The sequence below is a fragment of the Bos indicus x Bos taurus genome, chromosome 11 (genome assembly GCF_003369695.1).
Source record: "Bos indicus x Bos taurus breed Angus x Brahman F1 hybrid chromosome 11, Bos_hybrid_MaternalHap_v2.0, whole genome shotgun sequence".
Lineage (NCBI taxonomy): Eukaryota > Metazoa > Chordata > Mammalia > Artiodactyla > Bovidae > Bos > Bos indicus x Bos taurus.
In genome coordinates, this window is record NC_040086.1 from 102,941,781 (window position 1) to 102,965,762 (window position 23,982).

A 23,982-nucleotide genomic window follows, 5' to 3' on the forward strand; every position below is an offset into this window, starting at 1 on the left:
TCGCATCCCTGCCAGCCCCTGGGCAGCCTCGTCCACTCCCAGGAGCAGCCCTTCTCCACAACATGGGGGACGGTGACAGCCAGGCCCTGGGACGCGGAGCCTGGCCCCCAGCCCCACTGGGCCGGCCCTACTGGCTGAACCAAGAGCTGCCTGCTGCCGGGCTGAGCGCCAGCTCCGGGAAGGGGCCGCAGCTGGTGGGCAGCAGCCTGACCACGGCTGCTGGCTTCCTGTGCTCGCTTCCTGGGGGTCCTGAGCCTCAGCCCCCGGGGTTTCCTTTGCCTCCTGGCCCAGCAGGCTAATCCCTGGAAGTCCTGGTGGGCTCCCCTTGGGGGAGCTGTGCCCAGGGGTGGGGTGGGGGGTCCTCCCGGTGCAGGAGAGGAGTGAGCTGCGCCCTGGCCCTGCACACCGGTGGCAGGCAGGACGCCGGGCCCAGGCCCTCGCTGAGCCACAGCTCTCACTTTGTGCAGCGGGGCTGTGGAGGGACCTTCCTCACAGTGTGCTTGAAAGTTAAGTATCTGGGAATCAAATAACAAACGTCTTAACCCCCAGGTCAGAGGAAGTCACAAGGAAAAGTGGAATTGGTGACTTGAGGACCAGGCACCAATGCACACGCCTGGGCGGGCGAGTCAGCCCGTGGCTGCGCGACCGGTGGGGTCTGGGCGTGGAGGAAAGGGAGTCAGGTGACCCCGGGGACTGCTGTCTGGGGGGCAGGGGCCCCGTTCCTCTGCGTGGGAACCTCCCGTGATAAGTGAACGCAAAAGGAAGCAGTGTGTGAGAACAGAGCCCCTGGGAGAAACCAGAGCCTTGGAGGGTATAACCAGACCCCCAAACCCGAGCTCCTTCAGACGGAGAAGCAGAGAGGGGCGCAAAGCTCCTGCCAAAGAAATGCCTGCACGAAATCACAGGAGTGCTGGCCCGTGGCCACCGTGCAGGCTGCCGGGGGGGGCCTGTGGGCAGCCGGGCAGCCACAGGTTCTGGGACCCGCCTGTGTGGTCTGGATGGCGGAGGAAGTGGGCTTGCCCTGCCCACGGTGGCACCAGGAGAGCCCCGAGCCCCTGGGTAGGTAGGGGCTGCCCTCTGCCTGGAGCCAGGAGCAGGAAGACCTGTTGCTCCCCCATCCCAGGCCCCAGAGGCCCTGGGGGCAGGGGTTCTGTTCCGTGGACCTCGGAGCCCAGCTGGCTAAGTGCCAGCATGTGCAGAACTGGACGAGACCATAAGGAGTCCATGGATTGCTTTTAATTACAAACAGGACATTTCTTTATTTCTTCCAACATTCTGGGTGCCCTTGGGGACCAGCCGAGCCAGGACGACGCGCTCACTGCTGGCGGAGCCCCCCTCCTGGGTGGGCTCGCCTGAGTCCAGCATGGGCCCCCCTGCCTGTCAGCTGCATCGGCTGGCCAGCTCTGAGCAGTCCTAGAACGTACGAGGACCCTCGTGACAGGGTGCTCCGACCCCAGCTGGGCCCCACGGCCGGCAAGGCCGAGGCACAGTGCTGCCCTGGGGGGCCGGGCGGGGAGGAGCGAGGAGTGCTGCCCGCCTGCAGTCTGTGGAGGGGCCACGTGGAGGACACACCCTGGAGCCTGAGCGGGCCCAGTGCAGGCGGCCCCTCTGCAGTCCCCACCCACCCAGGGCCCCGTGTGCCACCCTTGTCTGTCCACTCCAGGACCAAGGACCTCCCGCACATGTCCACGCTGCTCAGAGGCTGCAGTTCTTGCTTCTGCGAATATCCTCTTGGGCTCGAGTCTCAGTTCTTGAAGACCCACCAGGCTGTGCCTACTTGGTCACGGGGTACCCTACACCTGCCTGAAGGGCTCACGTCCTGGGGGAGATAATGGACCCACACGAATGAACGTCAGGGAAGGACAGGCACCACGAGGATGGCTGGGCCTCAGGATGGGGCTGCTGTCGGGGAGGGCGTCTGAGGAATGGATCACCAAGCAGAGCCGGATGGAGGGAGGGACAGGCCTCACAGATGGGAAGAGGACAGGGCCAGGCAGACAGCTGGCAGTGCCAAGACCCCGGGGCACAGGGGGGCCGGCCTCAGGGCAGCAGCAAAGGCGGGGGTGCAGAGCCGGGGAGGGGAGTGAGCGAGGGGAGGCCCATGTGCCACGCCCGACCCCTCACGACAGCACCGTAGCCAAGGGGAGCTGGGGACACCCGGGCACTCACCCCGCGGTCACTGTAGCCGCTGCCGCTTGCGGACGTGCCTCGAGCGCCGTGTCTGCAGCACGTCCAGGTTGTCAGGGCTGTCTGGGCAGGAGGGGGCAGAGCCCTGGCTGGGGTCCGGGGCTCCCTGAAGTCCAGGCAGAGGATGAGAGTGACCCTCCAGCCCGGAGGGACAGGCAGCGAGGAGCGGGCAGCTCCTCGAGTGTGTCCCCTCACTGGGGCTGGACGGGAGGCGCTGTCTTCCTGGGGCCACGTGGGGCTGACTTTCTGCTGACCCCTCCTTCACTTGGGGACTCCGATCCCTGCTGAGAAGCCCCCCGAGAGCCAGCCTGCTATACCACAGTTCCCCCAGCTGAGCCAGGGGGCAGGGCCTGAGGGAAGCTGCCCATGCTGCTGGGGACAGCGGCTCTCCTACCCTCAGTATCCAGGGGCCAGCAGAGCTTGCCCTTTGCTTCAGCCTGGAAGACCCTGCGGACTCTTAAGGCCGTGCCCCTGGGAAGGGAAGTGGGCTGGGCCGAGCTGCGGGGGGCATGGGGGGCCACAAATCCAGCAGCGAGCCTCACTGCTGTGGTCACCCCCACATGATGAGGACGGGCTGCTCCTGGGGGTTCTCTGGGAGGATCAATGCCTGCAAGGGACCCGAGGACCCTCCGTGTCCTGAGGGGACCAGGGACTCCCTGGGCGCACAGTAGCAGGGGACCCTTTCCTGTGTCTGTATCTGGGTTCTAGTCTGGAAACAAAAGCAGCCCGGCTTCTGCAGCTGAGAAGACTGCAGACGTGGGCATGCCGAAATGGGCACGTGGACTGACCTCCCCAAAACACAGGTGGGGCGTGCGTGTGCAGCAGGGGGAATGGGCACAGGCCACTGCCTGCTGGCACAGGCCGGGGCGGTGGGCCCCTCACCCCACCATGCTGGCGGTGAGGTTCCTGCTGCCCGGAGTCCACAAGTGATGGGCGGCGTGGCATGGCCTCTTCCTCCTGAGATCAGCCGCCACCTCGCGCTGTGACTTTCTCCTGCTCTGGGTGGGCGAGGGCTCTGTGCCCACTACAGCCTACCTGGGCAGGGTCCCCGGGCTGCCCGTCGCTGTCGGTGAGCTCCGGCTCCTCTGGGTCAAAGTCGTCACTGTCCGTCTCGGGGTCAGGCCCAGTGCTTGCTGATAGGGTGGTGGGGACGCCACGGGGGGATAGGGTGGCCAGGAGCGCGGGCAGGGTAAAGGCAGCCAGGAAGCGTGCCCGCAGAAGCAGGTAGGCCGGGCTGTCGTGAAGCCGCTCGCGCACCCGCCCCAGCGAGGCCTGCAGGGCGCCGGCCGGCCCACCCGGTGCCAGGACCGCGGCCCCATGCTCCAAGTCCTTCTTGCGCAGCAGGAGGCCGGACAGCGCCCGCAGGCTGCACAGCGTGGGCGGCTGGTAGGCCAGCTGGCTCCCCAGGGCGGGCACAGGCACCCCTTGCTGCCCCCTCAGCCACTCCTGCGTGGCTACCTCGCTCTCCTGGGAGAGGAGGCTCAAGTCCAGGGGTCCGTTCTCCAGCCCGAGCCAGGGCAGCAGGGGCTCCTCCAGGTCCAGAGGTTGGGGCTCCTCCAGGTCCAGAGGTTGGGGCTCCCTGGGCCCTGAGGCAGCCCCTGGGGCCCCGTGCAGGGGCTGCGGGCTGGAGCTGGGGGGTCCAGTTGCTGGGTGGTGGGCCAGGGGTGTGTCCTGGGAGGGAGTCCTGGGTGCAGATGTCTCCCCAGACACCAGGGCCTCCTCCTCATGGGAGGTGAGTTCTGCGAGGCCACAGGCCTCAGCCACCTCTGTGGGGCTCTTGCTCAAGGGCTCCGTCCTGCAGGGAGGCTCTGGCTCCAAGTCTGTGCTGGCTGCCAGTGGCCCAGGACGGCTCTGCTCAGGGAGCCTGGGGCCCCGGCTGGCTGGAGTCGCAGTGGGCGAGGGTGGCAGAATCACTGATAGCTGCGTGGGGTCAGGAGCCCCTGTCGGCGGTGGCAGGCTCACCATGGCCTGCAGGGGTACAGGGAGCAGCCCCTGTGCCGTGAGGACCCAGGTGACGGGCAGAGGGGTGCTGGCTGCCGCGGGCATGCCCAGGGCTGGCGTCAGGCTGAGGGGCTGGACAGGCAGCTGGACGGGGCTAGGGGCTGCGGGCAGAAGCGGGGGCGCCTCAGGCAGGCCCTGTTTCCGGGACGTGGCAGGGGCCTGAGACTGTCCAAGAGCACTCAGCGGGCAGCTCGCAGGAACCTGGCCAGGGGCCCTGGAGGTGGCCGGGCTGAGGGCAAAGGCGTGCAGAGTCGGGGCTCTCTCATTCTTGACTGGTGCCCAGGGGCCCGAAACACTGGAACTGGTCACTGGAGGGCCTCCAGGCCCAGACAGCACGACTCTGGAGACGGAGGCGCCTGGGGGGGCCAGCGGCTGGAGGACCATGGGCGTGGAGACCAGCACCCGGGCCGAGAGGACGGCGGGGCCCTGCGCGGCCCTCCGGGCTCGGGCCTCCCGCAGCCGCTTCTCCCGAAGCAGCTCAGACACGGTCTTGGGCTTGGGCCGGGGTCTGCATGGAGCCGGGGCGGCTGCCCGTGGCATGGATGCTGTGCAGCAGGCCTGCGGCCCTCTGCCTCCCTCAGGGCAGGTGCTCTGCTTTGCAGCCCCTTGGGCTGGCACACTCTGGGTGAGGCAGCCTGGGGAGGACGGAAGGCATGCTGAAGCGCGTCTGGCGACGGGCCCTGTGTCCCAGGGAAGGGCCTGCGGGGCGGGGGCGGCTGCTGGGGCTGCATCCGGGCTGAGGGCTGTCGATCTGCCTGCACACCCCAGACCGCCCCTCGCTCCCATGCTCTGCCCCATCCAGGGCGGGCCCGGCGGAAAGGCCCTGATGACCTGCGCCTCCAACACCCTCACATGAGGACTGCCGGCACCGTCACCCTGCCCTCCGCGGTCACCTCCCAGGACCCGGGACCGCTGCCCGATCCTGCCGGCGTGGGGACAGGCAAGGAGAGGCTGCGCCCGACGCCTGGGCCCAGAGGGGGCCCCTGCTCCCGGCAGGCTGGGAAAGGCTGACTGCTCATGCCAGCCAGGCCACCCCAAGGTGGGATTCAGAGACCCCCGCCACGAGGCGCTGGAACGTAAAGCCTGGAACAGGTCTAGACATACACCACCCAAAGGGAGGGGCAGGCGAGCGGTACCTGGGGCACTGTGGGCACTCGAGGGTTCCTGGAAGAGAAAGCAGAGCGGTGTCAGAGCCTCAGGGCAACCCCCACGCCGCCCGAGGCCGCCTCTAGCCCCCACACGCAGGGCTGCCCGGCCCCTCGTCCCGCGAGGCCACGCCAAGGCATCCTTGGGAGCACGCGCGTCGGTGGGGTCAAGGAGAGGCAGGGGGTCCAGCTGCTTAGGCGGGAGGGCAGGGGGCCCCAGGCCTGGACGGGGCACCACAGCACCGCGCTTGCTCCTCCGGCCAGCAATGCTCTGCTGTTGTTTCCTCCAGCAGTGACCAAGCTCAGGGACCTGGCCCAAGGATGGCAGTGCCCAGGGCAGCACGCACCTAATGGCCCCCCCCACCCCCCTACCCAGGGGCAGTATGGCACCAGGGAGAGACATGCCATGGAGCCAGGCGAGCCTGAGTGCCCGTGGAGCCCTGCACCCCCTGGACTTGCCAGGCCCACCCTGGAGACTGGCAGACTCTCTCAGCAATGGGCATGGGCTGCTCTCGGGCGTTGGCCCAGCCTCCGGGGACCTGGGAATGCCTCACTCCCCCACTGCATGGGAGGGAAGGGTGGCGGGCACCTGGGGACCCAGGCACTCACTCAGTCCTCACCTGCAGGGGCAGCGGGTCCCCGGCACCAGCCTGGAGCAGGGCGGGCGGCCAGGCCTTCCTCTCTCGAACCACCTCCATGCAGCCAGTCACGTCAATCTGGAACAGCTGAGGGGTGCAGGGCACACGGCTGACACCACGTGACAGGAGGCCCCTCCCGCCGTCCTGAGGCTCCCCGCCCCACGAGGCTGTCCATGGAGGGACTCAGGCCAGTGTTGATCACAGCGGCTCTCGCAGAGCAGACTGACACCTGGGGGGCCTGGCCCGGCTGCACAGTCCCGGAGGCCATGGCCGTGTGGCTCCCGCCCAGCCTGGACTTGGGTCCTCCAGGCTGCCTGCTGCCCACCCCCTGCCCTGGCCCAGCCCTGTGGGATGTCCAGGACCTTTGTCCCCTCAGTCCCAGGCCCTCCCACACAGGGATGGTGGCACGGACACCCCAAGGCTGCCCCTCCCTCGTTGACTCGACTGCTGAGAGTCACGGGCCTCGGAAGGACCACTTTCAAGGATTCACAGCCTTAAAAAGCCTGGACCTGGAGACGTGAATCCACCACAGGCTTCAGAACTCCACCAAAAAGTAAAGAACAAGAGAAGAAAGCTGTGTTTGGGGGCTTCTCACCTGAATGAGGAGGGCAAACACTGGGGTGCTGGCCAGGTGGGCGCCCTGGAGCTGTCTCCTGATACCATCAGCTGCAGGGACACGGACACGTGAATAGAGCCGCCTGGAGACAGCACACCAGCGGCCGCTGCACTCAACCAGAAAGGGGCTGAGGGCCCTGAGGACAGGCTGGCGGCAGCCAGGGACGGGTGCTCCTGAGCCCGAGACTCCCGCCCCCTGGAGCGTATGCCCCGCCCGTGGGCGCCTGCGCACTGGGAATGCCAGGGTGAGCCTCGGGCCCCTTCCAGAGCCAGCTGCCACGTGCTGAGCGAGACAGAGGAGGAGGCGGAAGCAACCCCTGCAGGTTGACACTGCGTGCATGGGCCCTGCCCCTCCCTCCCAGGCAGGCAGGTATGCCTGTAGGTCCCCCGCCCCCTTCCTCTCCTCCCCCTCGTGGCCCCAGGGCAGGTGCCCGGCCCCCTGCCTCTGCCCCCGGCACCCCGGGCAGTACCTCGACGTGGCCGCATGGCGGGCCTCGGGCGAGCGCACAGCAGGTCGACCTCTCCCACCCATGGGCTCACGGCCGTCAGAAGCTTGTGCTCCAGGAGCCTCCTCTGCAGGGCGTGTCCCTGGCGCCGCTGCGCGGTCCTGGCCCACTGTGGCTGCACGCGGGGCCTGGCCTCGTCCCTGCTGCCGCCGCCAGGGCTAAGCCCTGGGGCTGAGCCAGGCGGGTGAGGCTGCCTCAGCCTCTCCTGCTTGGGGAGAGAAAGGCCTCTGGCATGCGGGCTGGGCTCTGCTGTGGGGCTGCCATGTGCCTGCCCGCACTGTCCTCTACTCCTCTACTCTACGCCGGGAGCCAGAGGGCGGGGGGACACCCAGGCCAGGAGGGGCAGGGAGGGGCAGGGAGGGGAGACAGGCGGGTGGCAGGGGTCAGGATGGTCCTGGCGGCCTGGGGCGCTGCGGCTGGCACCAGCAGCTAGGCCTGTCCCGAGCACCCACGGCCCCGTCCCCAGGGGTGCCCTGAACAGCCACCCCCCGCGAAGCTGGCTGCCATTGGGCACACACAGCACCCTGCACCCAGGCTGCTAGGAAAACGGCCCCTGCAGTAAGGTGGCCTCAGAGGAGGGCGGTGTGTCCCTAAGGCCATCCAACAGCTCTGTCCTGGGGCGCTGAGGGCCAATGAGTTGGAGGATTCCCTGGCAGGGCCTGGGGTGAGGACTCTGCGCTCTCACAGCTCGAGCCCGGACTCAACTCCTGGGAACCAGGATCCCACAGGCTGTGAATGGGGCAAAAAAAAAAAAGAGAGAAAGCGAGCAAGCTGGGGAGACGGAGGGGGCCAGCCTCCAGGGAGTCAGCAGCTGTCCAGGGCAGCTCTCAGGGAAGGGGCCAGGAGCGGGCGCCGTGACGTGCAATGGGGAGGCCTCTGCCCCACACCCAGGCCGCTGCCGCCACTGGGCGCAGCCCCGGTGACCCCCGGGCAGGGGTGTGCTGCACCCTGAACCCACCTTGCCCAGCAGCCCCTCGGAGCTCCAGCGGTGAGCGGTGGCTGGGCACAGGCACCCGACAGTCCTCGGGTCGGCGCTCCGGCTCCTGGAAGCCAGCTGCCCTGTGGGGGCCGGGGCTGTGGCCTGGGCTGTGTCAGGGCCCTCGGGAGGGCGTGGGCAGCCCCCGGCGACTGCTCCCCGCAGCTCCTCTGTGCTCTGCCGGGCGGGCACCCACAAGTCCATGTCCGGCACGGCGTACTGAGCTGGCAGCGGCTCCGGGCCGCCCGCCGGGGCCTCCTCCGGGACATCCTTCGGGGCCTCCTCAGGCTCTGAGTCCTCCCAGCTGCTGTTGCTGCTGCTTCCACTGCTGGGGCTCCAGCGCGCCCTGCGGCGGGCCCGCTGCCGCTGCTGTGAAGGGAGGGCTTCAGTGAGGGGGAGCTGGGGGCAGGCCTTCAGCAGGGGCGCCTGCAGGGAGCCAGGGGCGGGGCTGGACCCCCCCGCCCCGCAAGAGGCCAGGTCTCTCTGTGCTCGGGTGCCCGGAAGCAGAGACACCAAGGCCGGACCAGATGTCCCTCCTTCCTGCCCCACCAGCTGCTGTCCCCTCGTCCTGCCTGGGGAGACGCTACCCGTCTGCGGGGAGTTGGGGGGCAACTTTTAGTAAAGCCTCACCCTGACCATGATCTTCCATTTGCTCAGGCACTGGGAGCCTGACCGATGGGGTAGTTCAGAGGCTATTTTTGCCCAGTGACCTACGAGAGCAAAACAACACGATGTTACTTCTTACAGGCGGGCTTCGACAACACTGGTCCGAAGTCTCCACTCTGCAGCGTACTGGCAGCTCCTCCGCAGGCTGCATCGGGCTCCCCAGCCCGCGCAGGTGATGACAAGCCGGCATCTGACTCCCCGAGGGGAGGTTCTAGCAAACGCACAACCATAACTCAAGAGCTACCCCAGTTTCCGTGGACTGGCCCTGGAATAGCTGTGTGCCCAGGCTTCTAAGGCAGATGTTTCAGGTTATCTGGCCTTTTCTTCCACACCGTGCGGGTGGGATGGCAAGCTGGGGCGGGCTGAGTCTGCCGTGGTAACACCAGGGCGGGTGGGTGCCCTTCTGGAACTCTCTGTCTAGCCTCCTAGCTCCAGAAGCATGGCCCTGTCCACCAGCGGCTGGCAGGAGTCCCACACCAACCCACCCGCACCCCGGGTGTGCTGGCAACCCCAGGGGAACTCTGCCCTGCCCTGTAGCAGACCCAGAGCCACTGCGCCAGGCGCAGCCTTGCAGCCCAGTAAACCAAGGCCCAGCCCTGCCCGCCAGCACCTCAGCAGTCAACCCTGCCAGACACCCCACACAGGGGCACGCCCAGAGCACAGCACTCTGGTGACCAGAGAAGACTGTGCTGCTGGGCCCAGAGGACAGCTCCTATACAAGGTCACTTCGCCAAGACTGGGAGACCTAACTGATCTAATGCTTAGGAATAAACAAAGAGGACTGGGCAAAATGAAGTTGCCGGTAACATGGCGCAGTAGGGGGTGTTACCATCCCGCTTACATCCATGGACAGACCATCTGGACAAAAAATCAATAAGGAAACACTGCCTTAAACAACATGCTAGACCAGATGGAATGAAGAGATACACACAGGCGCTGCCCAGGTGGTCCAGAGGTTAAGAATCCGCCTTCCAATGCAGGGAACACGGATTCAATCCTCAGTCTGGGAAGACCCCATGTGCCACGGAGCCTGCGTGCCACAACTGCGGAGCCTGTGCTCCAGAGCCTGGGAGCTGTAACTTCTGAGGCCACGCACCGCAGCTACTGAGGCCCGTGCCCCACAGCAAGAGAAGCCACCCCAGCGATAGGCCTGCGCACGGCGACCTGGGACGCCCCGCTCACCACAGCTAGAAGAGCCCACGTGGCAGTGGGGATCCCCGCTCGCCACAGCTAGAGGAGAGCCCACGCAGCAGCAGGGATCCCGCTCGCCACAGCTAAAGGAGAGCCCACGCAGCAGTGGGGATCCCACTCGCCACAGCTAGAGGAGAGCCCACACAGCAGCGGGGACCCCGCTTGCTGCAGCTAGAGGAGCCCACGCAGCAGCGGGGACCCAGCACGGCCAAAGCAGATACAAAAAGTGACTTTAGAGATTAAAAAAACTCAATGACTAAGCGCTGCTTCTTTGAAAAGATAAACGAAATTGACAAATCTTTAGCCAGACTCATCAAGAAAAAGAGAAGGCCCAAATCACTAAAGTCAGAAATGGAAAGAAGTTACCACCACAGAAATGTGAAGGCTCGTGTAAGACCATCATGAGCTTCCTGGGTGGCTCAGCGGTAAAGAACCTGCCTGCAACACAGGAGAGGTGGGATCAATCCGAGGGGTCAAGAAGATCCCCTGAAGGAAGTGGTAACCCACTCCAGTATTCTTGCCTGGAGAATCCCATGGACGGAGGAGCCTGGTGGGCTACAGTCCATGGGGTCGCAGAGAGTTGGACACAACTGAGTGACTAAATAGCAAGGTAAGATCATTACAAAACACTGTATTTCCAAAAAAAACTAGACAATCCAGATGAAATGGATAAACGCCTAGAAAAGTACTCACCTAAGACTGAGTAGAAACACAAGCTGGAATCAAGATTGTCGGGAGAAATATTAATAACCTCAGATATGCAGATGACACCACCCTTATGGCAGAAAGTGAAGAGGAACTAAAAAGCCTCTTGATGAAGGTGAAAGAGGAGAGTGAAAAAGTTGGCTTAAAACTCAACATTCAGAAAACGAAGATCATGGCATCCAGTCCCATCACTTCATGGGAAATAGATGGGGAAACAGTGGAAACAGTGTCAGACTTTATTTTTTGGGGCTCCAAAATCACTGCCGATGGTGACTGCAGCCATGAAATTAAAAGACGCTTACTCCTTGGAAGGAAAAGTTATGACCAATCTAGACAGCATATTAAAAAGCAGAGACATTACTTTGCCAACAAAGGTCCGTCTAGTCAAGGCTATGGTTTTTCCTGTGGTCATGTATGGATGTGAGAGTTGGACTGTGAAGAAGGCTGAGTGCCGAAGAATTGATGCTTTTGAACTGTGGTGTTGGAGAAGACTCTTGAGAGTCCCTTGGACTGCAAGGAGATCCAACCAGTCCATTCTGAAGGAGATCAGCCCTGGGATTTCTTTGGAAGGAATGATGCTAAAGCTGAAACTCCAGTACTTTGGCCACCTCATGTGAAGAACTGACTCATTGGAAAAGACTCTGATGCTGGGAGGGATTGGGGGCAGGAGGAGAAGGGGACGACAGAGGATGAGATGGCTGGATGGCATCACTGACTCGAAGGACGTGAGTCTAAGTGAAGTCCGGGAGTTAGTGATGGACAGGGGAGGCCTGGCATGCTGCGATTCATGGGGTCACAAAGAGTCGGACACGACTGAGCGACTGAACTGAACTGAGCTGAAGACCGAGTCAGGAAGAAATAAAATCTATGAACAGACTGATTACCAGGAAGAAAACTAAATCAATAATAATAATAATAAAACTCTATAAACAAACAACAGTCCAGGACCAGATGACTGCGTGACTTTTCCAAAACATTTGAAGAGGAGTTAATATACCAACGTCCACAACAGTATTATTTACAATAATACATGGAAGCAACTTAAGTGTCCACTGGTAGATGAATGGACGAAGAAAAATAAGTAACATATATTCCGCATATACACAATGAAATATTCCTCAGTCATGAAAGAAAAAAAAATCTTCCCATTTGCAACAACATGGATGGATCTAGAATGTGTGATGCCCAGTGAAGTAAGTCAGACAGAGAAAGTATGACCTCAGTTGCACGTGGAATACGAAAAACAGAGCACACCAAACAAGCAGAAAGTGGGCGCATGGAGCAGCAGTGGGCAGCTGCCACGGAGCAGGGTGGGCAGGTGCCACGGGGGAGGGCGGGCAGCTGCCACGGGGCAGGGCGGGCAGGGGACAGCGCAAGCGCCGGGCACTAAGAGGCAAGACCTCCGATTACAGAATTACATCAGCCCCGGCATGTGACACACCACGTGGGGAACGCGGTCAGTAAGTTATGGTGACTGTGTGCGGGACGGGCGGTCACCAGACGCAGGGTCACTTCATGACACGGGCAAACGTTACCACCACCACGTGAGTGAACGGTACGCAAACACGGGAGTCCGGGCTTACCAACGCCGTATTTTTCTATCAATTCAATTAACTTCTTCACTTCTTTGGAATTCCATCGTCCCTTTTTCAAGCTGAAATGTAACCTTCTGAGATATCTGAAGGCGACATAAAAACAAAGGGACTTTAGAAGCTAACGCGCTCCTGCCGCTGTCCTGGCGCCTGCAGCCATTTCTAAGCCACGACACCCAGAGCACAGGCACCAGAAGGAAAACACAGGCACACTGGACTTGCACGAAGTTACAAACTTCTGTGTTTCAAAGGTCACTTTCAAGAAAGTGAAAGACAACCCAGAGATTAGAAGAGGGGGTCCGCAGATCATGTGTCTGTTGAGACTTGTTCCTGGAATATACCAAGCACCCTCATAACTCAAGTTTAAAAATGGGCAAAGGACAGAAATAGCTATTTCTCCAGAGAAGACACAGAAATGGCCAAATAACACACGAGAAAGGCGCTCGACATCAACACCCTTTGGGAAAAGCAGATCGGAACTGCAGAGATCCCGCCTCACACCGCTAGGGTGGCTTGAATCAAAAATGAAGTGTGAGCCGGTGAGGACGCGAAGACCCTCCTACTCTGCTGGTGGGGATGCCCTGAAGGTGGTGCAGCCACTCTGGAAAATGGTCACTCCTCGGAAGGTTAAACCGAATCCCCACATGACCCCGTGACTTCACTCGTAGGCACCGCTGAGAAGAGCGAGCACGCACAGCCACGCGGCCTCCGAGGTTCAGTCCCGGCGTGGCACGCGCGAGAGCCCCGCTCAGTGTCCATGCAGCGTCAGCATCGAGCCTGTTTATCTGCTCATCTGCTGATGGACACGTGGCTCGTTTCCACCTTTTGGTTGCTGTGCCCAGCGCTGCTATGAACAGGGGTGGACAATGTCTGAGTCCCTGATTTCCATTTTTTGGGTACAGGGTGGAATTGCTAGACAACATGCTGTGCTAAGTTGCTTCAGTCGTGCCTGACTCTTCGTGACCCCATGGACTGCAGCCCGTCAGGCTCCTCTGTCCGTGGGATTCTCCAGGCAAGAATACTGGAGTGGGTTGCCAGTTCCTTCTCCAAGATAATACAGTAATTCTCCGTTTATCTTTTTAGGAATCCCTGAACTCTTTTCCACAGCGGCTGCCCTGTTTCAATCCCACCAAGAGTGTACAAGGGTTCTGATTTCTCTGCATCCCCTCCGACACTTATTTCCCATTTTTATAAAACATGCGCCATCTTGAAGTGCGTGAAGCGGCACCCTGCGGTGGCGCTGACCTGTATTTCCGTAATGACCACGCCGGCGCTCTTCACGTGCTCAAGGCCATTTATGCGTCTTTTGGAGAAACGTGCGTTCAAGCCCATTGTGCCTTGTTTTCCCCTAATATTTATTTCTTTATTTGGCTGCGCTGGGTCTCAGTTGTGGTCCGTAGGATCAAGCTCCCTGGCCAGGGAAGGGACCCGGGCCCTCGGCACTGGGAGCACAGTCTCACCCACCGGACCACCAGGGAAGTCTCTTTGGTCCATTCTTGAATTTTTTTTTTTTTTTCTGTAGGGAATAGTGTTTCTTTTGTGGGGTGATCAAAATGTTCTAGAATTGTGATGATGGCTACACAGCTCAAGAAATACACCCAAACCTACAGAACTACCTACTTTAAATGAATGGTTTCTACGTGAATTATGAATAATACTGCTTAAAAAAAAACTCAGGGAAACTGCCACCAGGGGATCTCAAAGGATGTCCAGTGGAGCCCGTGCACACGTCTGGCTTCAAAAAGAAGCGACCCTGCTTCCTGAGCGGGTCCATCCGCATCCTCCCTGCCCCCAAGGCCACACCCTCTTCCCACGCCAGCAGGCCACCCTGGGCCAGTCTCCCTACCCACCTGGTGGCCCACCTGGAAGCAACCCCAGCAAGCCTTCCTCTGCCCAGAGCTGTCCCACTCACCGATCTCGGCACTGGGCATCGCTCCTACCTGGCACCTCTTCCCGGATTTTAAACCAATCCTGCTCCCCATACTTGGCAACTGCTTGAAGCAACTTCTGCAGGGAGACAGGAGCAGAGCCGGTCACAACCTGCCCAGCCCAGTCCAGCCCGAACTCCAGGCCCCAGGCCCCAGACACACCGCGTCCTCCTCTGGGGCCCAGAGCCCCTTCCTCAGGCTGGGGTCCAGGCTCTTGGTCCAGCGGTAGATGAGCTGCATGGAGTCCCGCCCCTCCATGTAGTAGACAACTGCGGACAGAGGGGGCTGGTTGGTGCCGTGCTTCCTGGGTCCCCCAGAGAGGAGCCACGCTGACCACAGAGAACTGACCGCAGGTGGCCCGGACGTCACAGCACCGCCCCCGCCCCCTCAAGTGGACCAGGGCCCTGCCCGGCAGGCGTGGGACTCACTCCTCCGGTAGGGGATGTGGCTGCCAACTCGCATGGCCTGCACGAGCCGCGTGAGCATGCGGTCCTCCTCCTCCGTCCACTCCCTGCGCTTCAGGGCCGGGTTGTGCTGCTGGTACCTCTGCAGGCACTGGAAGGCGCTGCGGTGCGTCTGCAGGGCCAGAGCGGGGCAGGGGCTGACCAGGCCGCCCTGGGGGACCGGCGGAGGGCACCCCGACAGAAGGCCCAGGGCCACTGAAGAGGGCCCTTGACATCAGCTCATCGAAGTGTGCCCACAAACGTCGCCTCCCTGATGTGACACCAAAATCACCGCAAGCACAAATTCCCAAGGGAGGCCTCTGCTTCGCCAGGACTGCGGCGAAGCGTCCTGCACTACAGGCCGGGCCGCGGCCCTTAGGCACCCCCTCTGAAGCCCCCCTCAGCGGTGGCTGAGAGATGCACGTGTCAGGGTGGTGCTGGAGAGTCCCTGGGGTGGCGCCTGTGTCCAGGGACGCCCTCTCAGGGAGAGCTCCGAGGTAAAGGCCCCCCAGCTTCCAGCTGAGCTCACAGACCCCCGGGGCCCACTGTAAACATTTCTGTGCATGTCCTCCCCCTCACTCATCTGTGGAAAAGCGGTTTTCCACGAGCCCCCTGCGGTGACGTGACGTGTCTTCTCTCCCAGAGAAAGCTCTCTGGTTACAGAGCACAGGGGTTGGCGATGTCTTTTGAGACATCAAAAGCAGGATCTGTAAAATGAAGAACTCCTAAGCTGGACTTCACCAAAGTTAAAAAGACAGTGGCAAGAGAATCAGAAGACAAGTCCCAGACTGGGAGCAGATAACCGCAAAAGGCACATGTGACACGGACGGTTACCTGAGTCACAGAGCACACGCATGACTTAGCATCAGAACGTGAACAGCCTGACCAAAAGTCAGGCCAAGACCTCAGGAGACGCCGCACCAAGGGCGACATACGGAAGGCAGATAGGTGCGTGGGGACAAGTGCCCTGGACAGTCGTCCAGGAAGACGCAGGTTAACCCAAGACACTGCAAAAGCAGCCGAGATGCAGAACCCTTACGCACCAGACGAGGGGGACGCGGGGCGGCGCAGCCGCTGTGGGAGACAGCCAGCTGCTTTCTCATAAGCTGAGCGCGTCCGCACCGCGTGGCCCAGCGGCTGTGCTCCCAGGTATTTATCCAAAGGGAGGAAAACGTCCCTCCACCCAGAAACCTGCATGTGGGTGTTACTGGCAGTTTTACCCATAATTGACAAGTCTTGTAAGCGCACCCAGGATGCCCTTCGGTAGGTTAATGGAAAACTCTCGCCCATCTAGACAATGGAATGTTAATTGGCGTGAACAAGAAGAGAACCGTCAAGCCACGAAAAGACATGCAGGAACCTTAAATGCGTATCGATGAGAACCACGACGAGTCAGCGTAGATCTATCTCTGGTAAAAAAGAAAAAAAAAAATCTCCATCTTGTGAGTGATGCTCATAACAGGGGAGGCTGTGTCCATGTGGAGGCAAAGGGTGTGTGAGTAAGCCCTGTGTCTTCCTCTCAGGCTTTGCTGTGAACCTAAAACAGCTTTAAAAAAAAAAAAAAACCAGCCTTGGGCATCCCCTGGTGGTCCGGTGGTTAAGACGCCGCGCTTCCACTGGAGGGAGCATGGGTTCGATCCCTAGCCAGGGAACTAAGATCCCACAAGCCTCACAGTGCAGCCAAGACAAAACAAAAACACAGTCTTAAAAATACTGGGCTTCCCTGGTGGCTCCGTGATAAAGAATCCGCCTGTCAATGCAGGAGACATGGGTTCGGTCCCTGATCCGGGGAGATCCCACATGCCTTGGAGCAATGAAGCCCGTGTGCCACACCACTGATGCCCGTGTGCCCTAGAGCCCGTCTCTGCAAGAGAAGCCGCTGCAACGAGAAGCCCTCGCACTGCACCTCGAGAAAGCCCACACGCAGTGACGAAGACCCAACACAGCCAGAATCAAATGAATAATAAAAGAGACAGACTGAGGAAGTAGAGACAAGGGAAGAACTCTCTGGTGGTCCAGTCATTAGGACTCAGGGCATAAAATGACTTTTTAGAGCATCATTTACCAAGTAAGTAAAAGAGTGCGTACTAAGTTGCACAGCATCTAAATGCAATCGCAAGACAGAGACACAAGGCAGAAGGACTTGTCTGCACTGTTAGGCCAGGTTCCAGCCTAGTCGCATGAACACAACTATTTCAGAGCACAATTCACAGATGTAACAAACTCTACTTAACAGGCTTTCACAGACTCCTAGATTCAGGACAAAGGACGCACTTTGGTTTTTAAATGGCTTTGCTAAGTTTAGCTGAGTTTGCTGTAACCATGCACTTGGTCACAAAAGTGAGAAATTAAAAAGAGGAGATTTTAGGGACTTCCTTGGGGGTCTGGTGGTTAAGATTCCACACTTCCACTGCAGAGGATGCAGGTCTGACCCCTGGCTGGGGAGCTAAGATCCTGCATGCTACGTGAAGTGGCCAAAAAAATAAATAAAACGAGAATAAATTTTAAAACTGCCATAAAATTCAAACTGAAGAATAAAAGGCTTTCTAAGAAACCTCACTGTTTAAAAATGATACAACATACTTCTACATAATTTAAGATCCAAAGCAGCAATGAAAACCATAGTCACTCCAAAACCAATAAAAAAGAGACATTTTGTACCACGCTGTTCTCAGAAAACTGGACCTCAAACACCATCTTCATTAAAGACAGAGGTGAGTGAGAACTCAGTCCCTGCCTTAGGAGATGAGAAAGAACAAAACCCAAAGGAACCAGGTAAAGAGTCTTCCCAGACCACCAGAGCACGGTCCAGAGCAGGAGCTGAGGCTCGGGAAAGGGACCAAGCAGGCAGGACACCGAGGCTGCTCAGGAGGGCATCCGTGGGAGGTGGTGTGGTCCAAGCAACCTCTGACCTCCTCCAGCTGCCCTCCCGAGTGGCCCGAGCCGACCCCTCCAGCCGCCCTCCCGAGTGGCCCGAGCAGACCCTCCAGCCGCCCTCCCGAGTGGCCCGAGCCGACCCTCCAGCCGCCCTCCCGAGTGGCCCGAGCAGACCCTCTGGCGGCTGCAAGGGCGGGCCCTGGACGCAGCGTGACCCTCACCCCCAGCTCCTCGGCGATACTCTGCCAGTCCAGGTGGCCGTGCTTGGCTGCGACGGCCTTCAGCTGGGCCACCTCCTGTTCGCTCCACTCCTGCTTGTTGATGCTCGGGTGCTCGTGGTTCTGCCAGAACTTGCGGATCTCCTCCGTGCTGCGGCCTCCCTCAAACTGCAGACAGACAAACAGACCTGTCTGTGTGGGAGTGGGCCGCGGGGAGTGCGGTCTCTGTCCAGGCTGCCGGGAAGTGCCGGCGGGGAAGCCCCCAAAGCGATCCATGCTGCTGGACCTGCGTGTGACCAAAGGGAGTCCCAGCAGGCCTAGTGGCCACGCAGGTCGTGGCCTCAATGACCGGTGCTGACCCCGCCCTGGCCACTGGGACTCACGTTGACGTTGGAGATCTTGTCCCAGTCGTGGCTGTCCAGCCTGTCGCCCAGCAAGGCCTCCTCCGGGAGCTGACTGCAGAGAGGGCGGGGGCACGGGGTCATGCCAGCCCTCAGCTCCCCACAGACCATGCCCACCCCGGCAGGACCGCTCACTTGATGTCCTGCACCTCCTTCTCCGCTTCCCTGGCCTGCTTCTCCAGGATCTGCTTCTCCAGCTCGCTTGTGGCCCTGCTCTGCTTCTGCTGCAAGTACTCCAGCCTGAAAGGCAGGGAAAGGCGCCTGTGGGACCGACGGCGATGCTGTGCCCGCGGCCAGCTGGCCTGGTGTTTCCACGGATCTGGGCAGGCACCCGCGGGGCTGGTCTCCTGCCAGCACACCACGCGGCACGGCTGTGGGGAGCACAGGCTCTAAAGGCTGACCCTCCCCACCAAACACCCGGAGAGAAAGCCGCAGCCCTGTGTGCAGCTGTTGTGACGGGCACGCGGGCAGTGCACACGGCGGTGCTCACACAGGAGACACGACTGGCACCCGGCACGTCGTCCGATCTCCAAACGTGCTGACCCTCAGAGACAACCACCTCCAGGACAAGCCGAGCAGGACCCGAGGCGTGACCCCACTGCCCCAAAACAAGCCCGGACCCACTCGAGCCGGGAGGCGGCCCTAGGGACCGCTGGCCTGACCCCAGGTGCTGCAGCGTGGTCAGGAGATCCCACCCCGTCAGCACACGTGGGACGCCCGTCTTGCCAACAGTTCTCTTTCTCAGCGCAGCCCAATCCAGGCCGACGGCTCACGGAGGACGGGCTGGCCCTCACACACCCCCCCCAAGGGAGAGGCCAGGAGCTGTGCTGCTCCTGCTGCAGCGGAGGGACGCGGGCAAGGCCTCTGGCCACGGAGCCACCAGCCCGCCCGGGCCTCGCCCCAGGGCAGGGAGCCTCCGCACTCACTTGAGCAACTTGGGCTGGAGCAGCCGCTGCAGGCGGTCGCTCACCACCGACTTCCTGAGCAGGACCTTTTCCCAGGTCTTCCCTGCAGAGAGATGAGGATGCGGACGGGGTAACTCAGGGTCACACCCTGTCAGCGACGACCCCCCAGCCCACCCTGTCCAGCCCGTGGCAAGGAAGTGACCGTGCGGGAGGCCGCCCGGGACTCGCCCCCAGCACACACCCCGGAGCAGGGATGAGGTGGGAGAGCACAGAGCGAGCCCGGGGAGGCCCGGTCTGTCCCCCACGAACCAACCCCGTGACCCCACTCAGTGGGGAAGGGCAGGCCCTCAGGTGGGCCAGGCCAGCGGTCAAGGCGGACTCCTGGGGCGGGGCTCGTACACTTGGTCACCAGGAGCTCCGTGAAAGCCTTGATGCCCTGGGCAGCCTTCTCCCGCGTGTCCTCGTTGGCAGGAGGCCCCTGTCGGAGAATGGCAGGCGGATCACTCTGTGGGCAGAGCCAAGCATGCTCTCCGCCGGGACTCAGGACCCTGGCCCCCAGCGTGCGTGGACGCCCGGCCCTAGAGCACGGCCTGGGGAGCGGCTCTGGACCCCACCTGCAGCAGGGCCAGGGGGCTGCCCCCGCGGGGAGGACTCAGCGCCGCCTGTCCGTGGGCCGAAGCCACCTGCTCCCTCCCAAGGACACAGGCCTGCCGCTCCCTCCTGGGGCTGGCAGGGTTCCAGTTCAGCAAGGCCGGGGAACACGCTCCTGAGAATTTGAGGAAGTCCCGATGCCCACGGCAGGTCGCGGGGACGCGAGCAGCGCGCGGGCCACTCACCACTCCCGTGACCCTGTCCCTGAAGTAGGGCTTCATGAAGTGTCCGAGGTACAGGTTTGGGGGCGGGTTCCTGTCGTCCTTCACCTTGGGGCCCTTGACGCCCACAAGGTCGCCCATGACTTCCTCCTGCAGCAGACACACAGGGCCGCTGGTGGGTCGGCCAGCAGCGGCTCCCCTGGAGGACGGGACCCAGGGCCCGGTGCCCCGGGGCCGGGCAGCAGCGCCTCCCGGGCCAGGCCCGCCTGACCTGCTGCTCCCGGTTCTGGGCCAGCAGCAGGCTGACCTCCGCCAGCTTCTCCCGGACCACCTCTTGGTAGACCATGTTCAGCTGCAGGCAGGTCTCCGGGTCTTCAGGGAGCGCCTTCTCCTTGGGGTCGTCCTCATCGTTGCTGGCTTCACCCCACCTCTCTTCCTCCTGGAGACAAGCGGGGAACTGCAGGTGAGGGAGACACGCGCACACGCAGGGCTGCAGGTGAGCTGCGGTCTGGCCGCTGGGCCGGTGACACGCCACCCTGACCGTGGACCACACAGCGCCCGGACACATCTCCTAGTTTACAACGGACCAATTTAGACGGGAGGTGGGAAGGAGGCTCATGTGTATGGCTGATATGTATGGCTGATACACGCTGATGTGTGATGGGAACCAACGCGATATTGTAAAACAATTACCTTTCAATTAAAAATGAATAAATTTAAACAAAGAAAGAAAATGATTAAAAAAGCCGATTCATACGCCATCTCTAAGAATACACCTCAGGTGAGAGAATGAGGAAATCAGCAATTTTCACCGTCGACAGTAAAAACTCCCGAGAAACTCGGACTCGCTGTACAACAGGTTTGCTGGCAGACGCAGGGAGTGGGAACGTGGGCCCCACGGCGCCGGCAAGACTGAAACCAAGCTGAGCCAAACGGCCACCTCAAGGTGGCGCGTCTGAAGGCTGCGGAACTACAGTAAGTCCGTATCAGGGCACCACCCAGCTACTACAAAGAGGAAGCAAATCCATGTCTATCGACTTAGTGGAAAAACAAAAAGCAATTATAAAAATTTCCCAAACTAACAGAAAATCACAAGATGCACAGACGGCAGGCACGGAGCGGCAGGCCCGAGTGCTCCCTCTGCTCCCAGCTGCTGCTCTCGGCTCCAGCGCGCGCGCACCGACCGGGGCTGCCACTGCCCCCGACGCATGGAGCAGTGACTACGGGGCAGGACCAGGCAGCACGCTCAGCCTCCCCCGAGTCATGTCTGGCTGAGGTCAGTGCGGCCGGCAGGAGCTAAGAGAAGGCGAGAGGAGTGAACGCCCAGCTGTGATGACGGTTATCTCTAGGGACGTGTGTACTTCTGATGACACCCCTTCTCTCTTGACTGACAACATCCGTGAGACTTTAATAATGCAGAAGAGCCAAGGTGAGTTCCAAGCACCCCCTCCCCAGACCCACTGGAAGGGTGGTGTGTCCACTTTAGCGAGCACGACCACCTGAGGCCGCAGGTTACCGAGAGCAGTGGGCCAGCAGCGTCCGAGTCCAAGTCCTCGTCGGGCAGCGAATCTGCAGGAATGCAAGCACACGGTGTTGGTGCCCAGCGCTGGACGCAGCAGCTGGTGATGCACCCCACAGGTGCTGAAACCAACCGGCCAGTGCAGCCACAGACCAGGGGGCGGCGGGGGGGGGGGAGCTGAAGCGAGGAGGTCCACAGGGGACAAGAGGCCTGGGGTGGGATGCACGCTGCGTGGACCTCCCCCACCCCCTGCCTATGCCCGGGGGCTGAGCACAGCCTTCTATGTGCAGTGGGCACTGGGCTGAGGGTAGGATGAGCCAGAAAGACAAGATGTCAGCCTAACGTGGGGCTTCCCCAGGCATGGAGCAAACAGGAACTGTAGGGACAGCCAGGGCAGGCTTCACGCGAGACAGCTCTGTCCTTGGGGAACTGGAGCTGGTCAGAGCGGGGAGGGGGGCCACGCACAGAGGCCCAGGATCAGGTGAGAGAAGGCCCGTGTAGCTGGGAACCGTGACAGGCTCAGCCTGAGGGCCGCCCCTGAGCCTGAGGGATGGGAGGCTGGGCCCTGGATGGCTCGGTCTGTGCAGGCAGACCTCAGGCCAGAGCTGCCGGGAGGGGTGCTCGGGGCCCAGGGGAGCACATGGGGTGGGCAGAAGGGGAGCCCTGGCAGCGGGGGCCTCCGACAGAGGGCAGCTGCCTGAGCACCAGGAAGAGATCCAAGGGGTCTCAGCGGTGGCAGACTGTTCAAGCCGGGGGGCTGAGGCCAGCAGCCTTCCGATCCTGAGAAGGAGAGCAGGGCCCCCCTCCCAGGACAGCCTGCGGCCCCAAGAGGCAGGGTGCTCATGCATGCCCGCAGGGCCAGGGGCTGATGAGAGCATGGTGATGCTGGCCAGCGGACTAAAGACCCAGCGGTGTGACGCACTGTGGCTGACCGTGGTCCAAGGGCAGACACGGCCGCTCTGACCAAGGAGTGTGGGTGCTGACCTGCATCCGAATCCGAGTTGAGACTGGACTCTGAGACGTCCATGCTGACGCTCGAGCAGCAGGGATCCAAGATCCTCTCCAGCTGCTGGATCTCCCTGGAGATCCTCTCTCTCTCAGCATCCACATCCATGACAGCCCCGCCTGCAACACATCCTGAGATGTCAGAAACCCAGAGCACGCGGGAACCCCACCTGCCCCTCAGACGCTCGGCCCTGCGGGGGACGGCAGAAGCCTGACCAGAGCAGGCACCGGGCTCCGAGAAGCCCAGGCGTGACGACGGTATCTCTGGGGAGCCTTGGGCCTACCTGTCACCCCCAGGGCCCTGTGAGCTCCTGCTCTTTGCCTTGTCAGCCACGCTGAGGCTGCAGCCAGCACCGGGGCAGGGGTTGCGGGAGGGCAGTGATGGATAGCAACACCGCCCAGATGCCCGGTCTGTCTTCCCACCACAAAACCCAGTGCGTCAAAAGCAAAGTGTGGTGGCAAAGTCACTAGAGGACAAGGACGAGGCCCATAACCCCGAGGTGCATCCGCTCGCCCCCCAGCACAGAGCTGGACACAGAGGGCATCGGGCACCAAATAAAATACACACCCACCAGGGGGCAGGGTCCACAGCCTTGGGTGGAAGCCCCCTCCGGGAGGGCAGGGCCTGCTGAAGCCCCAGCACAACACCTGGCTTTCGGGACTGAGCCTGAACAAGCCTCTGAGAAAGGAACAGGTACCTCTTTTCCTTTGGAAACAACAGTCTGGGACGTCTAATAAACAAGTGGGAGAATAAACCGGCGGCAGCGGGAACGCCAGGGAAACACAGGCTCAGACTTAGGGGCCAAAACACCCAGGAGAAGCCCCTTCCCACCCGTGGCCGCCCCGCAACGCCCCCCCGGTGCAGGCGATCGGGGGCCTCCAGAGCGGCAAACAGGGCCGCCGCCGCCACCCGGAACGCCCCCAGCTCGCGGGCAGCGGGAACGAGGCTTCCAGGACGGGCGGCGTAGTCCGGCCGCCCGGCCCGCGCGCCCCCGACGGGGCCCGGGCGATAACAAGGCCCTGCGCGTACCCTGCTCCCCAGCCGGCCGGCATGCCGCCTCTCGCCGCTCCTCCCCCGCCGCCCCCGGGCTCTCCCGAGTCGCTCCTCCTCCCGGCCCTCCCCTGCCCGCTCCTCACCTGCACTGGGACCCGGCCCCTCAGCCTCCACGCACACGCTTCCTTACGTCGCCGCGGGCCGGAAGTCCCGCCTCCAAGGCCGCGACGGAAACGCAAGGCACGTTGGGATCGGGCTCTCGGGCCGGGCCGGTGGTGCCCCCGCGCGGCCAGCATTGGAACTGCCCGCGTCCGCCGGCACTCGGCTGGGGTCCCGGGTGCCTTGGTCACGCTCCCGGGGGTGGGACCTCTTGCAGCCGCCCCCGAGCTTGTCTGTGCTGTTTCTCCGTGAGTTGTCTCCAGGGTTTTGGTAGAGGAACCGAGGAGAAAACCCGCCGAGTGCTCAGGACTGTCCTGGCCATGGCCACGTCAGTTCAGTTCAGTTCAGTCTCTCGGTCATGTTCGACTCTTTTCGATCACATGAATCGCAGCACGCCAGGCCTCCCTGTCCATCACCAGCTCCCGAGTTTACCCAAACTCATGTCCATCGAGTCGGTGATGCCATCCAGCCATCTCATCCTCTGTCGTTCCCTTCTCCT

The 23,982-nt window shown here is 61.7% G+C and overlaps 1 protein-coding gene across 3 annotated transcripts; it reads right to left on the reverse strand.

Annotated features, from left to right (window-relative positions):
- Nucleotides 1–1,218: 1,218 nt before the first annotated feature.
- SNAPC4 (small nuclear RNA activating complex polypeptide 4) lies at nucleotides 1,219–23,542 on the reverse strand. 3 transcript variants are annotated; one of them, XM_027556745.1, is made up of 23 exons: nucleotides 23,468–23,542; nucleotides 22,310–22,450; nucleotides 21,323–21,375; nucleotides 20,078–20,245; nucleotides 19,831–19,956; nucleotides 19,394–19,472; nucleotides 19,016–19,097; nucleotides 18,225–18,329; nucleotides 18,072–18,144; nucleotides 17,692–17,856; nucleotides 14,579–14,726; nucleotides 14,313–14,419; nucleotides 14,135–14,229; nucleotides 12,214–12,308; nucleotides 8,699–8,778; nucleotides 8,051–8,437; nucleotides 7,057–7,297; nucleotides 6,567–6,637; nucleotides 5,954–6,058; nucleotides 5,325–5,352; nucleotides 3,223–4,823; nucleotides 2,170–2,293; nucleotides 1,219–1,413 (listed from the first exon to the last, which is right to left on the reverse strand). In XM_027556745.1, the coding sequence occupies exons 2-22, from the start codon at nucleotides 22,437–22,439 to the stop codon at nucleotides 2,177–2,179; spliced, it is 4,056 nt and encodes a 1,351-aa protein (XP_027412546.1). In that variant the 5' UTR covers nucleotides 22,440–22,450; nucleotides 23,468–23,542; the 3' UTR covers nucleotides 1,219–1,413; nucleotides 2,170–2,176. The 3 variants fall into 3 exon arrangements, with proteins under 3 accessions (XP_027412546.1, XP_027412544.1, XP_027412545.1); XM_027556743.1 differs by having other exon boundaries at nucleotides 1,222–1,819; XM_027556744.1 differs by lacking the exon at nucleotides 23,468–23,542 and adding an exon at nucleotides 23,361–23,385 and having other exon boundaries at nucleotides 1,222–1,819.
- Nucleotides 23,543–23,982: the final 440 nt, after the last annotated feature.

What these genes read in the sequence shown, in the direction of transcription:
- SNAPC4 (XM_027556745.1), bottom strand. Translation starts at nt 22,439, where the DNA reads ATGGATGTGGATGCTGAGAGAGAGAGGATCTCCAGGGAGATCCAGCAG. An exon ending in GGGACAGGGTCACGGGAGTG is followed by an intron (nt 19,473 to 19,830) that starts GTGAGTGGCCCG and finishes ATTCTCCGACAG; the next exon opens with GGGCCTCCTGCCAACGAGGA. An exon ending in ACAAGATCTCCAACGTCAAC is followed by an intron (nt 17,857 to 18,071) that starts GTGAGTCCCAGT and finishes GTCTGTCTGCAG; the next exon opens with TTTGAGGGAGGCCGCAGCAC.